Below are 22,125 nucleotides of genomic sequence, written 5' to 3'. Positions count from 1 at the left end.
GAAGTAGTTGTGCGATTTTAAAGGAATAATAAATGTTAAATACAGTGAGTGAATAATGAAAATGTCATTTTCCACATGTTAAGTCGTCCTATACCCGTAATATTCTGCCACTTATTTATTGGTAAACACTTGTTGGAGAGTGACATGCCACCCCCCCCCCCCCCCCTTTCTACACAATCTTGGTGTGACACTGACTTGTAACATATCGCGAAGTCTAGAATATGCATTTTGAGGCTGTTGATATGAAAGTAGGAAGTACAGATCTTCCAGTTAAATCAGGAATAGTTTAAGTGCAGTACTTGAAAGTAACACAGGAAAAGCTTACTTATGTAGGTGGTAGTACTGTCGGCAAAAAGTTCTTGTGTGTGAAGTTGCCATGTAGAACACCAGGTGTAAGACTTTTCTCCCGAGTCTTGAACTGTGTCGGAACAAAAGTGAGGCATTCATACGACTCAATACTACTGTTTTCATTTCACTACACTTATACAGATGTCTGAGTTCTGCTGTGTAAACATTGCAAAGTCCTATAGGCATGTGGAGTATTAACCAAAACTGTCATATTGGAAGCAGAATCAAACACATTTGTTACGTTACGTGATATTTTCAGGAGAAAAAGGCAATGTTGCCTCTTATTAACATTATAAATTCAGAGCCACAGCTGTGTTTGACCAACCGTAACTGATGCTGAATGTTCATGTCGTCATATAATATGAAGTACTTATTTCAATAGTGGTACAAGTCCATTACCTCCACTTTTCTGTCTATAATGCTTCTGAAATTAATTATCCAAACAAACATAAATAAAGGTTCATCTCTAGCAAGAAGCCATATGCTTGAATATTTCTGGTATCTCAACTGCAGATTTTCTAGCGCTCATTTAACTTTACGACTCTGTATCTCAAAATAAACAAAAATGGACTTCTACCACTATTGAAATAAGCCCTTCAGATGCACACACACAGCACATCGATCTCGTGAGGCACAAGGCTTTCATAACAAAGTACGTACATCGGTCAACAGATGGCACATGTTAACTGCGCTTTTTAGTTGGTAGTTGTGACTTGTCACAGAAATCGCAGTTTGACTCGGTAGAGAATAGCGTAGTGTGAGCTTTGCTCAACAGATCGCACTGTTAACTGCGCTTTTTAGTTGCTACTTGCGACTCTTAGTTGCAACTTGTCACAGAAATCGCAGTTGGGCTAGACAGCGTGTCGCAGAGATGAGCGTAGCACGAACTTTGGCCAACAGATGGCACTGTTAACTGCGCTTTTAAGTTGCTACTTGCGACTTCTATATAGCCGCGACTTGTCACAGAAATCGCAGAAAGCAGTACGGAATTCGGCCAACAGCGTTGAATGTGAAATGCTACTTGCGACTGCTAACTGTGACTGAAATCGCAGTTAGAATTTGTAAAGTTGTTATTGTGATATCTGTGACTTCTCAATCACTGTGATTTCTAACATACGCACTTTCCTGCCCATCACTACTATACAGTGTCCTTTTGTTCCTTCGGTTACCCCATTTCAGCAGCTGACAACGTTTCAACTGGAACACATTGGGGTTTTACCGTTCGTGTGTAGTTTGAAAACTGTAGATCTGTGATCAAGACAGTTTGACATTCTGCATAACATTGTCATTTTTAATGCGAACACAGCTCGGTACTGGGTTTGGCAGGTGGAGGAAACAGGTGGTTTAATAAGAAGAGATACACATGGCTGACACAGGTCTGTCAGAAAATGTTAATTTGATGAAAACCCCAGTTGAGCAATCGCCAGGATGTCCTGCTCTAAGGCATTCTGTTGCATTGGGAATTTCAGATAACTGCAGTTCGAGAGAATTCTGCATTACAATTTCAATTCCGACCCCTTCAAAATAATGACGGTTGAAGAATTGGGCCCAGCAGACTGTGCCAACCACAGGAATCTGAGAGACCAATACTCTCAACAGATCCCTTCGGGGGCAGCTTTCTCCCATAGCGACAACGCACATTTTCACGTCGGTGGGATTACGAACAAATAAATTTTTTTATACAGAGCTGAAAATGACCTCCGAATTATTCACGAAAAGCTGCAATGGTCCCCTAGGCTAACAGTTCCGTGTGCCGTATAACAATTCGGTGTGATAAGCCCTTGCTTCTTTGTGGAGGAATGTGTGACAATGACAGTAAGTTCTGGACATTATGCTACAGTGTTGCAAAACTTTCAGCAGCCCAGAATGGAAGAGATTGTTGAAGAAGAGGGATTTGGGGATGGAGCTACAGCTCAGATGCGAAAAATTCGTTAAATGTTTTGAGAAAAATGTTTGCGGGTCTCTTTGAGGAGTGATGTGGTGTTGCCTGTGTGGTCACCACATTTGAGCATTTGTGACTTATTTTTTTGGGGATGTCTAAAGGAAAAGGTGTTTAAATGTCACCCTCACACTCAACCAGAGATAAAGGAGTAGATTACTGAAGAAGTGGATGCCACGCTTTTGTGATATGTTTAAGAGAGCTTTAAAAAATCTTTAGAGATCATCTCCGAAAGTATATTGGTGCTAACGGCCATCATATTTCATTTTCTTCCGTGCCGCATTACTGATTACGTTTCCTATGGCACTGGACTGAGATGTGGATTGAGAGGCACAATATTTTACCTAGTTGAAGTACAGTGGCATCAGGATTGTTAGCTGCTACCGTTAGCTCGGTGTCTATTTGTCAGTCATAGAGGATGGCATTACATTACAACTGCTTCATGTTCACGTTCAGGTACTTCGTGGAGAGATTTGCGTATTTGCCACTGATGGTATGAGCACACCTCTGGAGGTAGGCAGCCTCACTATAACATTACAGGTCGGGACTGATCTATGAAGTCTTGAATATCTTATTTGTATCTGCCAGTTGGTATGGACAAATTGAGATTTCGGACATTTCTTTATATAGTTTTGCGTGATTAGTCCCGAGGCTCTGCAAAGCTGTCATTTAGTTACGCGCGATCTGCTATCTGTTATGTTTTATGTTTTATTTTCCGATAATAAATCATATTTTTCTGATTACCGTTGAAATATAATGACGATAAATGTTTGAGGTAATTGGGAATAATATTTTAGTAACTATACAGATGAAGTGACGTCATTCATTTACTCTTAGGAAAAAAAAAGTGTGTTAATTGTGCGTTTATGAACGGTCACTGTCGGGATCAGTGATTACGATTCGAGAAATAATTGATTTGACGAAGTTCAATTGCACACAATCGCGTGGGGCGAATTATGACCTTGTAATTGATTGTAGATGTATGCAGGTCGATTTCGTGACAGGCTAGTAAGCGTCGCGAGTGTGTCGCGGTATCAAGATTGTTTTTCGCGCTGCCGATGGTTTGCTTTAAACTCGCGAAAATACAATTTACACGAATTCTTAACTATCGCGAAAGGGTAGAATATTTGATGGTTATTCCACTTTTGATGGCCATTGTGGAGAACGTAAGTTTGGATAGAAAGATCAATTTCAAAATACAATATAAATCCTGTTGATCGAAGTAGCCTAGCAACCCAAAAGCACATACGTGGTTATCAGCAGAAACAGTGTACTATTTTTCATGCACAGATTTACACTCTACATCGAAGTGTGAATGATTTGTGGGTGCGAAATAAACATTTGATTGAATAAAAAGAAATATACCAAGAAGTTTATTCGTATATTTTGTTATTTCACGATCAGTGATATTTTCTTATAGTGGTGTATAGCCTTACGTATTATTAATATTGTGACAGACTGGTCGTAAGTGCTCTCGTTACGAGTAGAGTTTTGGGCCTGATTAAGAGTAGCTGGTTCTTAGAGTCTCAAAGATTAAGTGAAGAATAAAATCACAGTTAAATAACGCTGCATCGAAACCCACTATCTTTATACTATATTAAGCTAGCTGTTCTGGAATCAGGTGGTACCGTGGCCGTGTAGTTGTATGTTGTCAACAACAAACAGGTAAACACAAACATAAACATTTCTCATGCTCTGATATCGATGAGAGAAAGAAGAGACGACAGCGACGACGTACACGTATACATATACAAACGGTATACAACTCAGCGACGTCACGGTATATCACATCGTGCGGGGGACAGTCTCAGAGCACGTGCCACGAAATCGACATTTCTTGTCTCTATTAGTTTTCTTCAGTACTACTACTTAACATAGCAGGACACGGTGTTTTACCAAACGGGTTTCTCGAAACTGGTGCTGGAGAATGGATAATATTGAGCCCTGTTCTCATAAATAATTTTTGCACTCTGTTTTATTTAAATTACTTTGAACTGAACAAAGGTAACTTGTACACGATCGTCAAGTAAGGGCACTTTCCCACTACTCTTCTTACGGTCCTGTTTAGTGACACACTAATGACATGACGTTCCCTACCCACTTTGCAACTATATCTAGTTACTAGTATAAATTATAAACTTTATCATTATTTAATATCATCCAACCATTATTATTGCTTTGTCTTATTGGCACATTTACATTTTCTTAAAATTTTATATTCAAATATTGTATCCATCTTTTTTTTTTTTACCTGAATCACAAGTCGTCGAAGTGGCATCGAATATAAAAACTTGTACCCGGCGACTGGTCTACCTACCAGGAGGTCATACACACACATCATTTACTTTTACCTGAAGTCCAGGTTTCAGATTCCTAAATTAAATATGCTACAACTAATGGTCTCACAGGGTTACTAGCAAAATATTGCATATTACAAGAAATCATTTTTCACAATATTCTGGGAACATCTACAGAGCACAATCATTCACTTTATCCCCTTTTATCTCGAAGCAAGTGCACGCACTACGTAACATACTACCCGAGTTCATGTCGGACAATGGAATGTTGATATTTTTTGAACTGTCTTTAACTACATTACATTTGACTCTCCACTTCGCACTCTTTTTTAAGACACTAAATATTTTTTCTGTATTTAAAACTGTTCATGGATATCAGAAAAAATGTTGAAAAAATAACACTCTCTTCACACTGGAAATAAGTATATTTTTTTATACTTTGCATTTATGTACAAGTGACTGAAACTTATCATATTCACTCACACGTGATACTTTGCACTTACACAAAACCATGTGAAATTTTCATTATTAATAAACTTTTGTTAAGTATAAAAACATAGTTTTAAACACCAAATGAACAACAGTTATGGTAGAATTAATGGTACTATTGAAAATGGATGGATGGCACATGTCTTTAGATACTACGGAATGCAAGAAAGCAGTTTTTGTCCTAAAGTTTAGTTTGCACTTCTCACACCTGACAAAGGTAAAGCCTTTGCAGTTCGGGCATTTGCACATTGTTTTCTTCTCATTCCACACTGGCCTGTGATTAAAAGGGTTCTAATCTTATATCCTTTTGAGGTAACAATGATCCCTTATATTTGAGTGTCAGTATCTACTGGATCTGTGCTAGCTGGTCTATCTCGCTTTCTTGCTCCGAGACCAATTTAGTCAATATGGTGCATCAGCATGTCTGATGTTCTTTTTTTCTGTGAGTACCCTTCTGTAGAGAATCCATGAATACGCTGTAGTTATACTAGTCAGAGGAAAAACAAATGTAAATACCATTGTTTGGATCTAATCTATATATGACATCTGCCAACACTGATATCTAATAAATCTATATTTCCATATGTTAGTTGTAAACAGAAACAGCAGCAGGACAGGTACAACTCTGTCTTTTATCTTCTTTTTTACCTTTTCATTTCAGATTTTGGCACCTAGCTGACAAAGGTGGACAGGAAAGAGACAAAACTATTGTCTTTACACAAAATGGAGGAAATGTCCAACTTATCAATGGTAGTAATGTATTTCTAAAAATACCCACATACTTCTTTCTTCAGCTCCTTTTCATTTTGAAATTTATAGTTTGGTATTCTGTTTCTCTGGCATATTCTTACACATTGAATTTTGAATAGGTACACAACTACATTGATACAGGTATAATATCTATTAAAATGGATCTTGCAGTTCTGGTCCCCGGGAATTTCCCTGATGAGGTGAATAACAATGTTTTCATGTGCTCCAATATCTTCTTCATTACCTAACCTGAATTCTGGATTTTTTCTTGCCCACTGTAATTTCAATTTTGTGTGCAAAGCCCATTTCTCCGCACACAAAACAAGTTTATACCCACATTTGTGTGTTTTGTTTCATATACATCTTTATGTAGTAACGTGCCTCTAATGGACAAATTTGTTTATGAATTGACAAACACTGAACAGCATACTCTTCAAATGATATAGAAGCACTATATATTTTTTACGTTCACATGTTCTTGCTTACAGACACTACTAGTCACCATCGAAAGAGAGCAATGTATGCCAGGGTGAAAACTGTACACAGAGGAGCACACACTGTTGCATCACCAACTCGGTAGCATGTTCTAGTGCCAGATTATTTTAATTAGTTTCGTAAAGCAACACTGCAATGCAGTTTTCAGTGTTAACTTTGCTCTGCACATCTGCAAAGCAGCACAGTGGAGGGTTAAACCAGGGTCGGTAGGAGGCCAAAACGTATCAAAATCAACTGGCATCCAGTTTTGTACCAAACAGTTTGTGTGGGTCTCACTAAATGACTTATGGAGTTCAGACATTGCCCAAAATAACTTTCAAATAAACTTCTTCTGGAACAGTGTCTATTCTTTCAAAAACATCTAATGCAGACAGTTCTATTCTTTTAAAAAAACATCTGATGTGAAGACTGGCAGGATATTTCTTTCCAGCAACCACAGGAATGTTCTCTGGTTGATTAAGAGCCAGTAGTCATTCCTCTGGCTCACTTTTGTCAGAAAAGAATCTGATGTGCCCCACAGAATCATTTTTTGATCGATACAAAAGCAATTTGCAGTGACTCGCTCTCTTTGTGCTAGCAGTTTTACTTCTCTTACCTCTGATGTGTAGGATCTGTTCCAAAGACCTTCCTCAGAAATGTAAGCACTGTCAGTTTGCTTGCGCTGAGAATCTTCGCCAGTGATCGCGACTGTCACCTCAGATTCACCTAAACTGGCAACTGAGCTCTTTCGACAGGTTTGGGTGTCCTCACTGTGCTGTCTTTTCAGTGACAATTCGTTGCTGGTACACTGAAATATTTGTTTCACTGTTCTGAAGCCAAATATTTTGGCAGAACTAGCTCTGGGATAAACTATGGATTTTCGGTATTTAGAAAAGCAGATTACATCTGGTGCTAAGCACACGTACAAAAATTTATCAAAATATGCTGTTGTCCTATCATACTCTGCACTGTTTCAACATCTAAGCCACTCAAGGATTACTGCTGCTTACTAAGAACAACTGGCACCCAAGATTGCCAACAACAGCTGGAAGAAGAATAATGTAGTATGAAACTTAAGTTGTTTGAGTTTTAGTGATGCACCGTTTACATGTAATTTACATTTCCTCGAAAATAACTAACTTTTGAAAAATCCAAGATGGAATGTGACAATATTATGAAAAGGATATTTGCTACTAACCATATAGCGAAGATGCTGAGTTGCAGATAGACACAACAAAAAGACTGGGGCCTAAACCTGGATAAAAGATTGAACTGGAAGACACATGTAGACTGGCAAATAAATTTAATTCCCTAGTTTTTGCAATGTCTATTTTATCTGGTGCCACTCACATGGACACAAGAAAGACAGTCTACCACAGGTATTTTGAATCTGTTGTTCGGTATGGCATAATTTTCTGAGGAAACTCTAGAAGAAGTACAAAACTACTAATTCTTCAGAAGACAATCATTAGACATTTGTGTGCTGCCCACAAAAATGAGTCATGTCACCCATTGTTCAAGAAATTAAAAATACTAACAATTACTTCATTGTACATTTTTGAAATTTTGATTTTTGTATATAATAATGTTGAAAAGTTCCGTTTTAAGCATAGCTACAGTACTCGTCACAAGAAAAACTTCAAATTTCTTTCACATCACTTAAAGCTTTATGCTCAGACACCACTGTACATTGGGCTAAAATATATATAACAAATTAAAAGGAAGAAACATGTTCACAATGGACCTTGGTTCGCAGAAAAGTTTCCTCAAAAATATTTTAATACAGAAATGTTACTACACCATTGAAGAATTCATGGAAGACAGTCTGACACTTTGAGCAATAAAAATCTATGCCTAATATTGCAGTGTTGTCTGTGTACAACAAAGGAAATTGGTAAACTGATAATTTATAATAAATATTGCAGTGTAGTATTTTATTGGCATTATTCTTAAAACAGTGCAAAAAGAATTTCTGTAAATCATTATACATCATACTTTTGCTAAACTTGATGTGTCTTCTGTACAACAGATCATATGATCTGTACAATGTATGTAATGAGACTAATAAATCACATTTACTGTCACAAAATAAGCTTTCAGCCAACAAAGCCTTTGTCAAAAATAGACGAAACACACACACGACCACAGTCTCTGGCAGCAGAAGCTACAGTAGTCTGGCTTCAGCTGCCAGAGACTGTGGTCATGTGTCTGTGAGTTACATTTGCTTGTGTGTGTGTGTGTGTGTGTGTGTGTGGGGGGGGGGGGGGTGTATTTTTGTCAAAGGCCTTGTTGGCCAAAAGCTTATTTTGTGACAGTCTTTTTGTTGTGCCTGTCTGCAACCCTGCATCTCCTCTGTGTGGTAAGGTGTACATAACTATCCCTTTTATAATATTCACTTTTGAAAATTGTCATATTGCCACAAATTGTGTCTGATAGGCTTAGTCCTTCCATATGGTCACTGCACCTCTCTAGCCTCACCTCATTTACAGAGTAAATTAAAAGTACTGTTTCTCGCATCTTCGGTTTACTTTTGGACAACAGCCGCCCAGCAAATATAAAAAATTACACCAAGGGATATGTTTTTCTAGTTGTTGTTATTCAGACTGTCATTTGTATTTTCCTTACTCTTAACATGTAGTTAGTGTTGTCTGAAAAAAAGAAAGCTATTTTGGTGAAGATTTAAAATTTCATAGTATCATCTGCTCAAAAGAAATAAAACCCATTAATAAGCACTTTTAATTTACGTATAAAGGTGCATACGAACTATTTATTGTGACAATTGTGTTATCAGCAAATATCACACTAGCAGAAACCTAATGAAATAACCAATTTTCAGTAATTTTTGAGATGTTTATATAAATACACACCAACTTACAACTACTTACACAGAAGTGTCAACCAAAGCAGAATGGGAGTAGTTTTACATTACTGTTGTTGACAGCAAGCATTGTTCTCTGCGTAGTTTGCACGTAAAATTTTGGACTGTCAGTAGCACTTCTCAGACCATGTTCAAAACCTTTCATTTGCCCATTGCATCCCATAGTTGTGAGAGGTGTAGCATAACTGAATGAACACGCAAGTCAACTACAAACCTGTGAAACGAAATTCCTTAGGTGTATCCCACAAATCTTTCACTCTCACTATCAGAAACTTCAGATTCTGAAGAATTTTCATCTCTTTTAGAGACAGATGGAAGTGTCGCACCAACCGTCATTCTTGGCTCAGCTGTTACTTCGAGTTCCTGTCGCTTAGTCATCTCTGGCAAAGAGGTCATTCTCGCTGTTGCTTCTAGTTAGAATCTTCACAAATTCTTCATCTGTACAGTCACAATGGCATGCCATTTAGTCAGTCAAAAATGAAGATAGAAACAGTGGCACAAATCGGATTACAGCAGCAAACTCGCACACGGCAAATGTAGGAAAGCTGCCGAACACCAAACGTGTAAATACAGTTACTTGGCCCCTAAGTGTCTCAAATCTTAACACGCATACTCTCAAATGGCAGCGTGTCATAACCTGTTGAAAGCACAGAGGCATTGGCTTTTCGCCAAGCATAAACAGGTACAGAGCACCTGATGCCCTGACAGATGAACTAGTGCTACTCGTAAATGTGTCCAGAGCACCTGGGGACAGCAATAGCAGAAGTGTGTGTTAAAACGTCTGGAGCAGCCAAAAGTTTAAAAATTATACTTAAATATAACGACAATCCACATGACGGCTTAAAGGGGCTCGAGACGTGTGGAGTTGCGATCACTGGAGCCGCTGTATGTGACTGCTTCTTTGTGCAGTCCGACAGTGGCCTCTAGTACTGAAGGATGAGGTTTTTAGCAAAATTCGTCATTTGAAAAATATGTCATCTTACATTCACAGATTAAACTATTGCTGATGAAGTAGATGTTTTTATGTCATGTAATAGACTAATATAGGGGCTGTCGCATCTCTGTTGACCTGATGCTGTGACAGCATTCCTTAGCCTCTCACTTAGAAACGTCTGTCCTCTGTGCTGTCATTCAAAAAATATCACTCAATTCTAAACCAAATTCAATATTGCATTTGGTTATGAGATTACTGGATTGCAAACGAGAAATTCTATTGTTTTCATGTATTAGAATACCAGATAAAAACATTACTAGCTATTAAGCAGCTTCAGAACAAGATGGTGACATTCAAATGAAACAAGGAAAAAATTAGTGAAAAATTAAATGCCTAACAAACAAAATAAATCATATTAATCTGACATTATCAGTATTAACCTGGACATTACGAAAGACTGGACACAATTGCTAATATGGTGTGTGATCACCACGGATGGGAATGCTCACAACGGGCTCACACGCTGGCAGTTAGGAGTTCTCGCAGTAGGCACGTTCAAGTTGTCGATGGCACACGGGGACATGCTGCAGTATGTCCCCGAGATGCATCCCATGCATGCTCGACGTGAGCGAAGTCGGGGGGAACGGGTGAGCCAGTCCGTTCGCCGAATATCTTCTCGTTCTCCTTTCCCTGTCTTGTTTGATGTGGTTGTACATTTTTGTTCATAAAAATGAAGTCGTGTCGAGAAAGCACGCTTAAAAAATGCCCACGGCGAAGGAGTACAGTCTCACAACAATGTCAAATCATGAGTGGTACCGTGTTCAGTGATTTGTAAAAGTGCCAAGAGCATAGGGTCTGGACCAACGAGGAACCAATGAGGATTGGAGTCGTGTGCTCTTCTCAGATGAGGCAGATTCAATTTGCACAGTGATTCCAGATGTATCCTCATGTGGTGAGAGCTGGGACCATGTAATGCACACAGGAATGTTGTAAAACATAATGATTTTGGCTGTCCAGGTGTACGGTGTAAGGAACAGTATAGCCGCTCAGGCACACTGACCTCCAAATCTTCGAATGTGGTACACTCGTCAGTCAGTATCACTGTAACACTGTTTTTCTTCCCCACATGTGTTTTCAGGGATGAATCTGGCCCAGGCCCCATTGTGTGCAACGACATTGAACTGTGCAGGTGGAAGAACTATTGGTATGAGAGGGTATCAAGTACACGGACTGGTGTGCCCGTTCCACGACTTAAATCCTGTCGAGCACATCTGCACGTGTCACAAAGATGTAGCGTATTGCAGTACATTGAGATGCACCGACAAATGTAGTGTTGGTGGACGAATGGAACACTGTGCTACAAGAACTTCTTACCGACCTTGAGGCCAACATGAGAACATGGTACAGAGCATGTGTTGCCATCTATAAATTGCAATAATTTCAGTGTAATAACTGTCTTGTAATAAAAGTGCAATTCCTGTTTGCCTCATTGGATGTTCCCTTCAGTTACCTTCTGTACCATATTGCAACAGTTCATTCTACGTACAGAGCAAGTTTCACTGAGTTGCGTTACTCGGCAGCGACGTCGCACAAAAGTTACTTTTGTTCTTAATTTTTACACACCGGTGCATCTGGTGTTGTTACATGTAACTGACACTTTACAAGATATTGCAGTCTGTGTATTACAGTTCCTTTTATTATAAAAATCAATAGTGCTTTAATAATGTGAAAATGTGTTACAGAAATAGTACTGAGAGAAGTCGTCAGATCAAGCAGAACTCATGTGTTTTCGAGCTGTGACATAAACTGCTAGAGCCATTAAAGTTGTACTTGAGGACAGAAATTTGTGAATGGTTGGAGGGAGAACAGTGACAATGGCTCACCTGCGATCTAAGATGAATGTGGAGAGGGAAGTGGTGGCGAGCACGAAATTTTGCCCCACTGCTGACGGTGGGAATATGTACTCGGTACTTCAGATTTTTATGAATGTCAACCGCGTTCAAACTGCAGTTTGTCTGAAATTTGTAGTCAGAACTGAACTGACTTTGCTATTGGAGAATATTATAGATTTATGCAGGAGAGAGTAAAAGGTGATAGCTGTGACGTACAATGGGAACAAAATGGGTGTGTCCATTGCTAGTTCCAGGCAGCCAATGAGAGAGCAGAGAGCAGATGGTAGGTTTGGAACTGAGAGGCAAAGGAATAGTCACATTCTCACATTGTTATAGATTCAAAAGCAGCTATGTTCTCAGGTCTCACCAAAATCAGAAATTGCAAAATATTTGGAAGAAATAGCCAAATATTTGTGGGAACCAAGATTATAAATTTCACTCACCGCATTTTCAGTTGTGCTATTAAGATGATGGTGATTAAAATCAGTGATACCACATGAGTGGCTAGATAGTAAGCAAAAAGGGAGTGAACATAAAAATCAATGTAAACTTTTTTAAAACTTTATTTCCCCTTGTATTACTGAAATGTAGATAATCAATAAATGTAGAAGCTTAGAATAGGAATAATGTTAACTTTTTGGCAGATACTTTGGCAATAAAACAGTTTGTAATTCTGATTAGTCACAATATTAAAAATAATTTTTGTTCAAGGTGCCTGTTGCAAAAGGCGATGTTTCTTCTTATAGTCAGAGTTGTCTTAACTGTGCATGCCTAATTCTTAAAGATATATTATCCTATTAGGTCCTTGGAATCAGACGAGAGGATATGTGGTGGATATCAATAAGAAGCTGAGCTACAACTTCCAATATCAGAACTTTACAAACCCAATTATGTCAATTTGCAGACTGCAGGTTAAGAGGAAGTGCACACGGATAACTGTACAGAAATGCTCAAAGTCGAGCACGACTCAGTGCAATGGTTGTATCACACTACAGTACTTAACTGTGTGCCTAAGTGCACTGATTTATGTACGAGTGGAACTTTATTTCAATATACTCACGTGTCCTCTTTCAGCTTCATCCCCACTGTCTGGCTGCTCCTCCTTGATGGCGACTTCAAGTGGCATCTCGGGCTGGAGGCAAACGAGAGGTTACTCACTTACCACCTCCGTGAGACCCCACACTCTACAGCATCGCACACTACACAGATATGTTCTAAAATCAAAGTAAGTACAATTAATCAAGAGGCCAAAATGTGTCAGTATAACACAATACAACACTGGCACATCACAAAAAAAAAAAAAAAAAAAAAAAAAAAAAAAAAAAAAAAAAAAAAAAAAAAAAAAAAAAAAAAAAATAAGACAGTTTTCCGCGTCAGCCTCCGGGTTACTGTATCACTAACTGTTCAGACAATTTGTGTAACTGTCAGGTGGAAAATTAAGTCGTCGTACTGTCATTATTAGCACAGCGACGAGCGAAGTGAAAGACAAGTTATGTTTTATCTTTTGAGGTAATTTGGAACCAAATAACTTATTTATCTGGCCATAAGACTAATTTTTTGCTCAAATTCATCATTCATCACTACAGTCTGTTCCCAAGGTCTACATTCTTATGTTGTATAAAAGCTTAATATAAGGGTCATCTTACATTCTCAGCTGAAGCTACAGTAGTTGAGGTCACACGCAGACTTAATTTGACAATTTCAGAATGGTGGGATGGGGTGCAGTGGCACCTGGTCAGCCGAATGTAGGGAGGCTAGAGGTGGGTGAGCAGAAAATTACGTTGTACTGCCAATTTTTGGAATGTATTGCACACTCACATTTTATGGACATCTACCACATTTAAACTGCACCTTTCCCAAACTCGCGCTTTGCCGGGATTGAACTGACTTGACAAATGGACTATTATTTGGCAATAGTACACATTCACGACAACCGGGCCCAACATTTTCTGAGGTTGAAGTGGCACATGTCATTACTATGCTTTTGCTGACACGTGGCACCTGGAACAAGATAATGACTGCATTGTCAAGAATCTGGTTGCACATTATTATAATGAATACATAGACAATTTATAATGAAACATGTATTATTATGTGTTCAAATTCCACAATGTTATGTTCTCGGTGAGACTAGAGATAACAGATGTGTCCTGATATTGTGTACTGCTGTTACTGTTATCTAACGCAAATAAAATCATTAACAGTCATAAACATGTACTGAAAGTAATATTTCTCTTATCTGCAAACCACTGTTAAAGTACCATAGTGTAACATAACTTTAATGAAGTGGTATGTTGCGCAAGCATTTACTGAACCAACGGACGACAATCACCAATACAAAAAGTTTATTTTTGTACTGAATTAGTATAACTTAACATTTGGATCTGTAAGCCATGACGGCCACGTTACCTACTGGTTGGGCAGTTTATTCCGTGTCATCCTGCCTCAAAGGAAGGGTGGGTGGCTGTGACAAAGCCTGTGGCATCCCAGGGATAAGAGAAAACCTGTTGTTCAATTGGAATCCTAAAGCAGACCGTTTTTAGACGCAGTCCTTATCGACATATATGTTCCAAAACAATTATGCAGATCTACTCTGTACAGTTGTTGTAGATGAGACTACAGTATACAATACATTCCTTGTGAGAAGCATTGTGCTTATTTCGAGAACTGGATATTACATTGTACTCTTAACTTCCAGCAGTAACTGCAGCACTTTGACAAATGAAGGTCAATCAGAAGATATTGACGAGTGTGCACAAATAGTAAGGTGATTGAGATTGAATAATAGAAACTTGTAGATCCCAATCAGATTTTACAGTACCCAATATCACGAGAAAGAAGTAGCAATGTGGCGAATGATGAGCAGCCCAAAACAAATATGAAGGGAAGTAAATAAAAACTCACAAAGGACAAGAACAGTAACCAGAAATCTTTAATTTTGAGAAAGACTGGTGGCTTTTGGGTGCAAAGATTTGCTGCACTTGATAACTGTTGTCTGCTGCAAAGAAGGTCAACAGCCAAGATTACACTGCAGTGCAAAAGCAACTCGTAGCACTGTGAATTACAAATTTTGTACAACATCTGAGTAGTTGATGAATTATTATTAAAGCCTCCAACTGAAATTACAATAGAAAAGAAACTAGCTAGTCCACAAGCAAACGAGTTTCAACTACAACGAGAAGGCTTCAACTGAATTAATACCATGACAAGTCTACAGCAGCAGTCGCAGACAGCATCTGTGGTTTGTCAATCTGCAGTGGCAGCAATGTCAACAGCTCATTCACTTTTGGTGATGCAGCCCAACCTAGAAACTGATTCAGCTTCTCGTCAGCATCTAGTCACAATGAGATACTGGTGAGCTGTATAAAACCTGAGTTCATTAGTGTCCAAAATATTTTGGTGGCAGTGTTCGCGTTGTGGGGTAAACTGCAAGTGGTTTTACAACCAGACTTTGTGGATGTACTACAGCATCGTGGCTAGCCTCGTTACAGTACTGAGCCGAGTTTAATTGCATGTGTATTATTGTAGACACTGTACACCTGCAGTGCCAAGAACAATGTTGTGGATGTGCTGGTAATCCCAAAATGTGTCGTATGCAATTGAGTAATGACATGAAAGAGTTAACTCTCTGTTTAGAAAACACTAAATCAGAATTAAAGAAATGAAATAGAAACAACACATAACACACTAATAGCATATCAGTGATTCACATAAGATAAATCCAAAGTAACATATCACAGAATGAGATTTTCACTCTGCAGTGGAGTGTGCACTGATATGAAACTTCCTGGCAGATTAAAACTGTGTGCCGGATCGAGACTCAAACTCAGGACCTTTGCCTTTCGCGGGCAAGTGCTCTACTGACTGCTCTACCAAGCATGACTCACGACCTGTCCTCACAGCTTCAATTCTGCCAGTACCTCGCCTCCTACCTTCCAAACTTCACAGAAGATCTTCTGCAAACCTTGCAGAACTAGCACTCCTGGAAGAAAGGATAGTGTGGAGACATGGCTTTGCCACAACCTGGGCAATGTTTCCAGAATGAGATTTTCACTCTGCAGTGGAGAGTGTGCGCTGATATGAGGACAGGTCATGAGTCGTGCCTGGGTACCTCAGATGGTAGAGGACTTGCCCAAAGAAGGCAAAGGTCCCAAGTTTGAGTCTCGGTCCAGCACACAGTTTTAATCTTCCAGGAAGCTTAACATACCGCGCTTACAGACAACACTTTCCATCTTAAAAGATGACCTAAATTCTGAAATTTTGAAACAATGCAACTTAGTTTGTAATGAAGTGAATGAGCAACTTAGAGTGTGGAAAAGGACTTGATGCAATTAAAGGAATTAACTGAGTGGGAGTTTAATGCAATACACAATCAAATCTCATGCACACAAGTAAGGTTAAGGGTGTCGCAAGAAAGCAATGATTCAGGTGTTGAAGCTATTTCAGGGTCTACACTTGCTAGTTTTAAGGAGCATGTCATCTGCTTAGTCAATAATAATGTATGAGAAAATATTGAATCGTGTGTAGATACACCTGTTTCTAGTGCAGAAACAAGTACGTGGAGAGAAAACTAGAAAATTTGGAATGAATTGACAAAAACTAAGGAGGAATTAAATAAAAGAAAGTTTAGTGGGAACTGTGGGCTGGGGGAACTGATTTAGCCAAACAATTCCCTAAATTTAAGCCGGTAGGGAGGTTCGCCTATGTACATTTTAAGAATATTTATTGAATTTTTATCCAAGTGATGGGATGATTCAAAGAGGATTCATTTTGCACTAAATTATTTAGAGGTTGATGCAGCAGAGTGGGGAACTGCTAATGCTGGAGCACTCTTGCCGTGGACTGATTTTTGAGGAAAGTTTGAAAAGAAGTACAGGTTCCAGGTGCTCAAGAAAACTGACACTTGAGCTTTGTGACCCACAGTATTGCAATAATAATTGCGAACTTATAAAAAATATACTGAGTGGCACTGAACAAGATCTAAATACTTAGATGATCCGACAGAGGAGAGTCATTTAGTTAAGGGTTTCGGGGGCAGATTATCTTCTGATGCAAGGAAAGAGGTTTGGTATAGTGGGTGGTCAACAGTTGGCTTGTTGGCATTTGTCAAAAGTCTGGCTACATTACGCAAAGAAGACGGGAATTATACACCAGGAAATAATAGTCAATCATATAACAATGAAGGAAACGTTTATCCACTACAATTCCAATAAAGGAAATAAAGTATTTTAAAGTAAGGAAGTGCTGTATTTCTAGAGGAGGCCGAAATGCACGTGTTTATATACATGCAGACTGGCGTGAGGTCTGGAACAGGACAATGTCTTTAGAATTGCAATACAGTACGAAAATCTTGTAATACTTAACTTTAATCCACATTTGTAGAACATCGCTCTTGATGATACGTGCTTCACAATATTAATTATCAAAGGCTATGGCGCCTTGCTAGGTCGTAGGCAAATGACGTAGCTGAAGGCTATGCTAACTATCGTCTCGGCAAATGAGAGCGTATTTGTCAGTGATCCCCTTCTGGCAAAGTCGTCTGTACAACTGTGGCGAGTGCCAGGATGTCTCTCTAGACCTGCCGTGTGGTGGCGCTCGGTCTGCTATCACTGACAGTGGCGACACGCGGGTCCGACGTATACTAGCGGACCGCGGCCGATTTAAAGCTACCACCTAGCAAGTGTGGTGTCTGGCGGTGACACCACAGGAAGCATAATATCAAACACTGAAAAATCCAGGACGGAATATAACAATATTACAGAAGGAAAGTTGCTACTCACCACATAGCAGAGATGCTGAGTCGCAACAGGCACAACAAAAAGATTCACACAATCTACTGCGACTCAGCATCTCTGCTATATGGTGAGTAGCAACTTTCCTTCTCTAATATTTAAGCATAATATCAATAGACGAAACAATTAGGGAGTAACCAGTCAGCAATATTGTCCACAAGTAATGTAAGCACTACATGTGCTTATATATTGACCAACCATTTATAAACAATCAAAAGATGTATAAGAAATATGCCTGAGATGAGTTCACATTCTATGTGAATTTTGTAGATTGACACCTGCTAGGCATCGAGGTGTCTGCTATATTTCTTCAGCATTAGATTTCTGCACAGAAATCTCTCACTTCTTTGCCTATCTTCTTAAAAACCGCAAGTACTCTTTACGAGCAACATGATGAGATAGCAAATAAATACACAAGGAGATAATTATAGGTAACGAATGACATACTGTTGCATTAGAATGTCACAAATAAAAGAAATTAACTAATTTTAGTCAGCAAATTAATAGCTTTTCCCTCTTTTTTTCTTTTCCTTCTAAGTGGTGCTGAATCCATCACCTTTGACAGGGGAATTGAGTGGAATATACCCTTTGCTATAAACCGTACATATAATGGACCATGATTGTTGAAACATATAATAGGAGGGCATTCAGATTTACAGTAGTGAGTAACATAAATACAGTACAAATGACAGATTAGAAACCAGATATGAATACGTATCAAACAATGGAAAATCCAGGATGGAAAATGACAATATTATGGAAAGGAAAGTTGCTACTCACCATATAACGGAATGCTGAGTCGCAGATAGGCACAGTGAAAAGACTGTCGCAAATAAGCTTTCAGCCAGCAAGGCCTTCATCAAAAATAGGTCACACACACATACACACACACACACACACACACACACACACACACACGTGCACGCAAACGCAACTCCCGCTATATGGTGAGTAGCAACTTTCCTTTTCATGATATGAATATGGAATGTAGTAAAAGTAGGTTACCTCAATATGTATGTGTAGAAGGGTAAGATAGGGTTGTAATTGTACCCTAATTTGTATATATGTATGGTGTGTTGGAAAGGAGAGGTGCACCTAGAGGGGGAAAAAAAAAGGATACATAAATAGGAACACTATCACTGTAAAGAATCAAAAATTCTTGTGGAAAGAGATTTACTTTGACAGTTACTACATAAGTTTGTACTGTTAGTTTCGAGGTTTCTCAAAAGTAGCAAAGTAGATGAATTCACCTGAGCCAATCTGTTCCTCATGCTAATTTAAAGATGACATAGTAGAGGCAAATGTCTGAGTTTTGTATGCTATTCTCCAGGACTGGAAAGACAGGTAACAGACTACAGAATGCCCACCAACAAAGGCTTGTCAATTATTCAAAACGTGACTAGTCTGGTTCAGTGGCAGTTTATAATTGATGAAAGTGAATAACGATGAAATCTACTTCACAAGAATGGGTATTAAGCTCTCTATAATAACTGCACTGATCAATTTATAATTATAGTTTTATAACTCCTGTAGAGTCATAAACATGAATAAATATGTTTATTACAAATGAAATGTAATTACAGCTGTTGTTATACATCAAATATACACAAGTTATTGATATTTGTAATTAAGAACATTACAAATAGTTTTGAACCTTGAATGTTGACGCTTGTTGGTGTTTCACAGTAGTGATGACATCATTCCCCTAAGAGGAGGAATCTGTAGTGTATTATATGACTTTGGTGATGTCATGTGTAGCACAGGCATTTACTGAACTGACAAGTAATCCAGAGTGAGATTTGCACTCTGCAGCGGAGTGTGCGCTGATATGAAACTTCCTGGCAGATTGAAACTGTTTTAATCTGCCAGGAAGTTTCATATCAGCGCACAGATTAAAACAGTTTCAATCTGCCAGGAAGTTTCATATCAGTGCACATTCCGCTGCAGAGTGAAAACCTCATTCTGGAAACATCCCCTAGGCTGTGGCTAAGCCGTGTCTCCGCAGTATCCTTTCTTTCAGGAGTGCTAGTCCTGCAAGTTTCGCAGGAGAGCTTCTGTAAAGTTTGGAAGGTAGGAGACGAGATACTGGCAGAAGTAAAGCTGTGAGTACCGGGTTTGAGTCGTGCTTCGGTAGCTCAGATGGTAGAGCACTTGCCCGCGAAAGGCAAAGGTCCAGAGTTCGAGTCTCGGTCGGGCACACAGCTTTAATCTGCCAGGAAGTTTCTGACAAGTAATGATTGCCACAGTAAAAAAATTACATAGGTAATATAACCTACTGTTTGGATATACATTTCACTTATGCTCATGCATTCGGGAGTAGATGGATGCTGGGTATCTGCATGCCAGGGTGACAATTTTCCCACATTCGCTGCACTTGCTGGTCAGGTGGTTTATTCTGTGTCATTGGTTCCAGCCTTGGTAATCACATATTAGCTAGATGGATAGGGATTGTGTTTGTTGTGTGCGGATGCAGGAGGAGTTGGCCACAGTCCAAATGCTGCTGGAAGCTTTGTTGGCCACAGTCAAAAGGCTCCAGAGTGCCACCTTGAGGTGCGGTGGGGATGGGGTGCCTGGGGCAGTCTCTGCTGTACTAGATGTACAGGAGGGGATGTCACAGCTCTCTGTCACTGAGCCGACCTCAGGTGCAACTGAGCTGGTTGGCCCACTCTCAGCTCAGAGTGAGTGGCGGACTGTGTCAAGGTCTTGAGCCTCAAGGCAAAGGCTGCATGGGGGCTGCAGGCTCCTGCCATCTCCTATGCATTTTTTAAATAGATTTAGTGTGCTATCTGATGCTGGAGGGGAGACTGAGCCAGATCAGAATGCACCTACTGCCAGGATAGTGGCCGCTCCTTCAGCAAGGTCCAGACAGGCACGTAGGGATGGGTAGTTATTGGGAGCTCCAATGTTATTCGGGTCATGGAGCCCTTGAGGAACATAGCAGCTAGGGCGGGGAAGAAGTCCAATGTTCACTGGGTGTGGTCGCCGAGGGATCCTTGTCCGGGATGTGGAAGAGGCTCTTCTGGTGGCTATCGAGTGTGCAGGGCGCAGCCAGCTGCAGACTTTTGCACATCTTGGCACCAATAATGCCAGTCGTCGGGGTTCCGAAGAAATCTTTGGGTCCTTTCGATGGCTGACTAAATTGGCAAAGGCAGCCACCATCTCTCGAAGAGTGGAAGCCAAGCTGACGATTTGCAGCATCGGACCCAGGGTGAACCGGGGTTCTCTGGTTTGGAGGCAAGTGGAGAATCCAAACCGGAGGCTACATCGATTCTGTGATGAAAATAGTTGTAAATATCTTGACCTACGGTATGGGGTGGAAGGTTGCAGGACGCCCCTCGATAGATCAGGGGTGCACTACACACAGGAAACAGCTACATGGATAGCACAGTACTTGTGAGATGCACATTGTTTTCTTTCTTTCTTTTTTTTTTTTAGATTAGGTTTCTCCCCACGGGAAACAAACTGTTGGACTGAAAAATTAACATTTCATGACACTGATCTGGGTGTCCCAAACGTAAAAATTATTAGTTCGCCTAAACAGGTCGTTTCAAAGGATTTAAATATGCTAAATCTCATGTTAGTAAACTGTCGAAGTGTCTGAAGCAAGATCCCCGAGTTACTCTCCGAAATAAACAGTAGTAATGCCAATACTGAATTAGGCACTGAAAGCTGGTTGAAACCAAACATAAATAGCAGTGAAATTTTGAACTCTGATTGGCCAATGTTCAGGAAGGATAGGACTGGTGCTCTAGGAGGTGGTGTGTTCATTGTAGTTAAAAGCTGTTTAAAGGCAGTTGAGGTCGATACTGGGTCGGACTGTGAAATAGTCTGGATAAAGCTGTCAATCAGACAAGGGGTGACCATTGTATTAGGATGTTTTTATAGACCACCAGCATCCGCAACAATCTTCGCAGAACGTTTCAGGGAATGTCTTGAGTACATAAGAAATAAATTTCCAAATTGTCCATTAGTTATAGATGGAGACTTTAATCTGGCATCCATTGACTGGGCAAATTATACGTTTATTACAGGGCAGAAGCACAGTCTCATGTGAAGTTATTCTAGGAGCGCTCTCAACATACGACCTTGAGAAATTGGTTAGAAAACCAACTCGAAATGGGAACACATTAGATATCTTGGCGACAAACAGACCTGATTTTTTTGAGGAAGTTAATCTAGAAGAAGGTATTAGCGACGATAATGTCGCTGTGGCTTCTATGTCAGTGGAAGTTGCAAAAAAATGAAAAAAAAAAAAACGAAGAGTTTTCTTGTTTGGGAAAGCAAGTAAAACCGTCATCAATGAATATCTTCATAGTCAGCTTCAAGCATTCA

General features: G+C 39.5%; 1 protein-coding gene across 1 annotated transcript in view; it reads right to left on the bottom strand.

The window, feature by feature from the left end:
- Positions 1-22,125, bottom strand: part of LOC124798078 — a 362,131-nt gene that overhangs the window by 9,709 nt on the left and 330,297 nt on the right. Inside the window, exon 9 of the mRNA XM_047261317.1 lies at positions 13,062-13,133. Coding sequence (XP_047117273.1) covers positions 13,062-13,133 — 72 coding nt within the window. The remainder of the gene's footprint in view (positions 1-13,061; positions 13,134-22,125) is intronic.

The sequence above is a fragment of the Schistocerca piceifrons genome, chromosome 5 (genome assembly GCF_021461385.2).
Source record: "Schistocerca piceifrons isolate TAMUIC-IGC-003096 chromosome 5, iqSchPice1.1, whole genome shotgun sequence".
NCBI lineage: Eukaryota > Metazoa > Arthropoda > Insecta > Orthoptera > Acrididae > Schistocerca > Schistocerca piceifrons.
This window is presented reverse-complemented; position numbering and strand designations above follow the sequence as displayed.